At 39.0% G+C, this 7,106-nt stretch overlaps 1 protein-coding gene across 1 annotated transcript; it reads right to left on the bottom strand.

Moving 5' to 3' along the window:
- Nucleotides 1-572: 572 nt before the first annotated feature.
- On the bottom strand, nucleotides 573-1,920 carry LOC121987730. The gene is made up of 2 exons (XM_042541467.1): nucleotides 1,757-1,920; nucleotides 573-1,402 (listed from the first exon to the last, which is right to left on the bottom strand). The coding sequence occupies exons 1-2, from the start codon at nucleotides 1,829-1,831 to the stop codon at nucleotides 767-769; spliced, it is 711 nt and encodes a 236-aa protein (XP_042397401.1). The 5' UTR covers nucleotides 1,832-1,920; the 3' UTR covers nucleotides 573-766.
- Between the last annotated feature and the right edge of the window lie 5,186 nt (nucleotides 1,921-7,106).

Genomic DNA, 7,106 nt, shown 5'->3' with positions numbered 1-7,106 from the left:
TGATTAATGGAAGCATGAGCAAGCCGAAGAATAGATAGATAGATATGGAACAACAAATGAATCTATTGATGCATGAAGATTAATTTATCTTTCTACATAGTCATTCCGATGGGCGAATGGACAGTTGATGCAGGTAATCACAACTAGATCCGAATTAGTTATAATTCTTTATCCTTAGAGTAACATGTATCCTTTAATAATTTTCTCCTGTGTGTTCATATTCATGTGACTTGATTAATTAAAATTGATAATTCTATCTTTATCTTGGAACTTGTGGTTCTAAAATATTTTTATTAGATATTATTTATATCTGGCCTTGTCTCTCTATACTTGAAGTGTCAATCTTCAGGCTTGCTTCTCACAATTATTAACAAATTGTAAGCCACTGCCCTAGATAAATTGTAAGGCATTGTCAAGTGGCTATGACATGTCCTGTTCTGATGTAGTAGTGTCGTCGATATACAAGTGAATGCATTTGTAATAAACTAATTAATCATGATTTTTTTTAAAAGAAATAAATAATGCACATGATATACAAAGACTTCACACTCTTCATTTTGGACATGGTAGACCATTGTTGAATTCTAAGTTTAAATCCCAAATGAACTTCAATAAGCAAATTAGAGAGAAAATCATCTACCTTCAGAATTACAACACTAAAGTCTGGGCATCAAAAAAAAGAAAATACTCCTTCAATTTACATCATAAACATGTTAAACTAACCATTATATATATATAGATATAAACGTAAGCCTTATCTTCCTAGTCACATGCAGTGAGTTCTCTGTCTCTTGGCATCCATGTTCGTGCCCGGCGCAACCAGGGCCGTTGGTCTCTTCATCGCCAAATTCAACACCGCCGGAATGGGTGCTTTCACAACCGCAGGAGGCACCTGAAACGCCTGCTGCAGTGGCGGCGGATTCCTCCACCGGGGCAGTGGCCCCGCGAGCAGCAGCGTCTGCAGCGTGGGCCCCGCTTCCATAACCGCCTGCAAGAGCTTCCCCTTCTGCGGCAGCGGCCTGTTCATGGCCAGCCAATCCATCACTGCGCCTGCATCTCTGTGATCGGATCTCCCCGTGTGGGTCGCGCCGGCGGCGACAAGCTTAACGCTCGGCAATTCCGGCGATCCGACGGGGGAGGAGGAGGAGCCGCATTCGCCGGTGACGCAGTCCGGCATGGGGGAGAGGCGGAGCTCTCTTGTTCTAGGGATCTGCTTGAGCTTCGAGAGCAGGAGCTCGAGCTGACTTCTAGCTTCGTCTCTCTCGTGGGTGATCACTTGGAGTAGCTTCAGCAGCTGATCGATGCTCTGCTCGCTCTTCCTCATCTCCTCCTTGGCGTTCGCTTTCACTGCTTCCAGCTCCAGAGTCGTGCACAGCAGCTTCTGCTTCAGCTCCTCCATGCTCTGTTTTGTTTCAGAAACAGCAGAGCGGTAAAATTATTGTCATCGCTTTCGTCTTTTACTTTAGATCTAAATCTAAATCTAAATCTAAGGCCAACTGTTAGAGAACATGAAAGGGTTCCATCAAAAAAGCTAACAAGACACCGACATCTCTGTGCCAGGCAAGAATCTAAAGAGCAAGTAGAGTTTTTCCACAAATTCACATTTGACGAATAGAACCAGAAACTTTTGCCTAACCCAGTAGGATGTCAACCTTTTCCACTCACCGAACACTAAAACGTTGGGGAGACAAATACTCCTAATCAAATAAGCTTAGAACAGTGTCTCCATCAGAGAGAAGAGAGAAATAGGACTGACCTCATGGAAGCCCCAGAGCGAAGGCAGGCTCGCATCCATGGCGAGCTCTTCCAGGAACCAGGAATCCACACCCATCCCCACGCAATCTATGATGAAAATCTCTTCTCCCTACAAAAATACAGAGAGGAAGAAAGGTTGAGGAGGTGTGAGGAATTGGGTAGCTCCGGGGGAGTCAGGCAAGTGCCATGGATGAACATTTATAGGTGAAGAAGTCTGGAACTATGTGCCTTGTTTATTGGGGCCTACCCCACAACATGAACATGATCGCCTCAATAGATTGTGTGGACCGATTAGATAATGTGGCAAACCTTTTGTCTTTTGTGCCAAACTTTATTTTAAGTCTGAAGAATAAGTTTTGGGAATAATGCAACGAAAGGACCGACTTTTCCGGAATTATTTTAAAAAAGAAGGGGCAGTTAAGAAAATAAATTCAAGTAGGAATATGTTAATGTCATTTTTTTAAGAAAAGGTATATATTCTATCCTAAATGATAATTTGGCTATGGTAAATGTCATACTTGTTATAATCAGTATAATTAGCATGAAAACCTTATGTAAGTGAATTCTTGCAAACTCTTCTAACAACTATTTTTTTCATCTTATTTAATAACATTTTGAATGGTATGATCCAATATAATCAATGTGAGATTATTCAATTGATAGAGATAAAGTAATATAAATGATAACATTAATTTAAATAGAATAGTTAGATTTTATCCTTTTAATCTTTTCTTATGAAGATATACTTACTTTATTGGTTGCCCTCCTTAAATTCTTCAAACATTTATATAAACAATGATATATCTCACTTAAAATTTTCCTTGAGTTAGCTCTCATGATTGAATTTATTGTCCCTAAATATATACATGGTTTGAGATGTTCTAAGAATTAAGCTTTACAATTTTTTTTTAGAAGCGACTTCACTTCTCCCCCACAAAAGTCATCTCTTAATTAGGAGTACTATATTACTCCACTTAAAGGCATAATGATCATTAAAAATCATATGTTTATCCTTTATATTTTATAAATATCATTATTTCATCATAGGAATGGACATTAGATGATTCCCCTAACATCGATATAACAAATTAATGCAATAAGATTATCTCATTGATTCTAGTTTTTGAAATTCCAAATATCATAGGTTTGATTTATCTTTGCACCAACTTATTCCTTAAGTCTCATTCCCATCAATGTTTTAGCAACGAACCCTAGCCTCTAGGTTAGCAAACTAGATTATCTTTTGACTTTATATAGTTAATAGTGATACCTCCATTTGAATGTAATTGTTTGATAATATTACATCTACGACATATATGTCTAAACTTACTGTTATACATATGGTTGTAAGTCATTTAATAGTTGATTAACCATAACAATGTATACAAATTGTCGATAATAGCTTTGACCATTTTCAAATATCTTCTACGAATTATTGTACTTATTCAACCTCTTTGCAACACTTATCAAGGGTTATAAATTTAGATTTTATCATGGATCTGACTATTACAATTTTTTTAGAAGATTTCCGTGAAATGGTTGAACTTCCAAAGGTGAATAAAATTCACAAATAGACTTTAAGTCTTTCATATTAGATATACAATTTGTATTATTATATCCTTGAACAATAGCAAAATATTTAATATACTATAGTCTATAATCACGAATATATCTCAAATATCTTAGTACTCATATATCTATTTAATTTACTTACTGCATGTACTATGTCTGATTATGTACAACTCATCGAGTATATTAAACTTCTAATATTTTTAGAATACTCTATTTAAGAAATATTGTCACTTTTTTTAATAGGTGTTGAGTTATATCTATCCTAGTCCTTTGAATCATTATTAAATTTCACAATAGTCTTCTCCACATATTAGGACCAACTTAGAGTAATATATGGCTCTAAGCATGTCCAATAACTGATTGGCCATCATAATGTATATAAATGGCTGATACAAACTTTAATAATTGAAATCTCTTCTAAGAATTGACATAGTCATTCAATCTCTTTATTACACTTGTCAAAGGGTATAAATTTAGATTTCATCATGGATCTAACTTTTATAGTTTTCTTAGAAGATTTTCATGAAATTTACTATTAGACTTTTAGTTTTTCATATTAGATATTCATTTTGTATTGTTGTATCCTTCAATAGCAACATGAAATCTTGTATAGTTTAGTCCATAATCATGAGTATATTCTAAATATCTTAATATTATAATCATATATATGTAACGACCCGCCTCCTACTGACTAGGCTGTGAGCCCGATCGCTACATTATGCTATGCTAAATTACTATTGCGGAAATCTGGATTGATTAAAATTTTACTAAACTGATTATTGTAAAATATGAACTTAACATTCTAGGTGTACCTAGGAGTTGTACACATGCTAGGGAAGATAATCTATGCCTCTCGGATGTCCTACTAGCTGTAATCAGGCATTTCAATCGATCCATGAATCGATTGGGCTGTCGGATCGATCCAGTGATCGATCCAGCTTGATACCGGCACGGAGAAAAGCCTGGATCGGTCGGCTGACCGATCCACAAACCATCTCGCTTCTGTATGCGGCTGGATCGGTCTACCGACCGATCCAGGAGTACACTGATCGATCGGTAGACCGATCCAGTGGCTCTATGGCTTCTGTATGCGGCTGGATCGGTCTACCGACCGATCCAGGAGTACACTGATCGGTCGGTAGACCGATCCAGTGGCTCACTGATCGGTCGGCTGACCGATCAGTGAGCTTCTATACCCACTGTTCGCATCTGGATCGGCCGGCTGACCGATCCATAACAGATCGGTCAGCTGACCGATCCAGTGGCACAACCCAGTTCTGATCGATCCGTAGATCGATCTGGGTTTCTGATTTCGCACTGAAACTCTGATTTCAGTACTAGTTCGTGCCAAAACCTCACACAACAATTATACAATGCATGGAAAACATTCTAATATCCACTAACTAGCATTCTAACACGACATAGTGCAAGGTTTATTAATTCATAGCATTTAAACCACTAGAAATGCATAAAAGTGTCTTAAGAAAAAAAACTAAGTTCTTAATTTGCTAAACTTCATAAGGATCTTCATTCCAGGTTCCTGCCACACACACCATCTCTGCATTGACCTCCAGCTTCCTCTGCTAGTCCATCTTCCCTTTACCTTTATCTACAGTATAAGGGAAAATAGAATCTGTAAGCTTAAAGCTTAGTAAGAAACCAACTACCTCACTAAAACATGCAACGATGCAACCATGTTTTTAAAGAAATGCTATTTAAAAACATGCACTGAATTTGTTAAAGCATGGCATACTGAAGTCACATGGCATAAATACTGAAACATGGCATGCATAATAAAATCTAAGCATGGAGCTATCTCATGGTATCAACTAGGAGAACTAAACTGAAACTGAAACTAAAACTGAGCTAAAACTGAGCTTAAACTATATTCACATAACTAGGTTACGAATTTGAAAGCTATTATCATAATAAGTGAAAATAGTAATCATGCTACTGTTTGGACCCGGCAACTGTACTTGCTATGCGCGCATTCCTAGCTAGACCCGGGTTTGCAAGTCCCGCATTTAGTAGGGTTTACTAGGTTATCTGAACCTAGGGACGACTGTGGGAACCCAACCCAATAGACATCTGGTCCAGTACAGTGCCACTGAAAATAAAATACTGAATATAGCTACTAATTGTCTATTTTGCTGTTTCTAGGTTATCTGAACCTAGAGCTAGGTTATCTAAACCTAGAGGCAACTGTGGGAACCCAACCCAATAGACATCTGGTCCAGTACAGTGCCACTGAAAATAAAATACTGAATATAGCTACTAATTGTCTATTTTGCTGTTTCTAGGTTATCTGAACCTAGAGCTAGGTTATCTAAACCTAGAGGCAACTGTGGGAGCCCACCCATTGGATCGTAGTCCCATGTAAGCTGAAACTAGACTAATATACTGATTTAAATGCTACTAATGCATTTAACTGAGCTGTTAAAAATATCTGAGGTAGTATTTAGCTACACTAATCATTTTGTCGAACACTTGGTGTGCTCCAACTCTCCCCTCTAATAGGGAGACCACCTCTAGGAACCCGACAACGTCTAGAGCCTCCAACTGAAGGAGAACAACATGTCTGGCCCATCTAGAGGTGCTCAACTAGATCCCTAATCTGCGAGGAGGGTTTAGCACACCCTGGGTGCCGAAAAATCTGCATATAGCTAAACTAAAGGCATGCAATCAAACGAAAGCTACTTATACTGCAGGTGAGGGATTTCTTACCTCGTGCGCTAGTTTTCTTACGAATCTAGTCGCTAGTTTTCCGGTGGGGATGATCTTCTCGACGATCCTCTCGCGTCTACGTGTTCTTCTCGCAGAGGGGAACGTCCTCGTGTCGGAGTCGTCGCCGGAAGGTGCTCCTAGAGCCCTTAGGGAAGGAACCCTAGGTTGTTCTTGTGGTTGGAGCCGAGAGAAGGAGAGGAGAAGGGGAGTCGGCGGTGAGGGTTGGAGAGGAGGAGAAGTTGCCGAACCAAACAAAAATAAACCAAACCCCACTTAAACTTCCTATTTATTTTAAGTGGGTACTTTGACCCAACTCTAATATAAATTAAATCGTTTCCCTTTCCTTTCAACACGGCCCTGCTGGGTTCATCTGGTTACTAAGGCTAACTAAAAGTTATCGGATCCGAGAGGTCTCGGGTTCGATTCCCGCCTAAGCTATTTTGCGGTTCTAATTATTTTTGCTAATTTCGCTATTCTAAAAATTCCAGAAAAATATCTAAAAATTTCAGAAAAATCATAGAATATTTCTAATGCAGTTTTGAGAATTTTCGGGGGTTACAATCCCCCATACCTTATAAAAAGTTCGTCCTCGAACTTAGAATAATTCTGGGTACTTCTGTCTCATGCTGACTTCTGTCTCCCATGTTGCCTCTTCTGCTGTGTGACTGTGCCAAATAACTTTGACTAATGGTACTTCCTTGTTCCGCAATTTCTTAACTGCTCGGTCTATTATCTGAATAGGCCGACTGTCATAGCTGAGGTCTTCGCGGATCTGTACCAACTGAGGCTCAATCACCTGGGTGGCACCTGGGGTATGCTTCTTCAGCATAGAGACATGAAATACATTGTGGACAGCTGACATTTCCTGAGGTAGCTCTAGCTCATATGCTACCTTGCCCACTCTTTTGCTGATAAGGTATGGTCCCACATATCTGGGACTTAGCTTGCCCTTTTTCCCAAACCGCATTACTCCCTTCATGGGAGCTACTCTGAGGAACACTGAATCCCCAACTGAGAACTCTAAAGGTCTGCGCCGTGTATCAACATAGCTTTTC

The sequence above is a fragment of the Zingiber officinale genome, chromosome 5B (assembly GCF_018446385.1).
Source record: "Zingiber officinale cultivar Zhangliang chromosome 5B, Zo_v1.1, whole genome shotgun sequence".
In the NCBI taxonomy this organism is placed as follows: Eukaryota; Viridiplantae; Streptophyta; class Magnoliopsida; order Zingiberales; family Zingiberaceae; genus Zingiber; species Zingiber officinale.
Note: the sequence above shows the minus strand (reverse complement) of the source record. Positions and strands in the feature narration are given on the sequence as shown.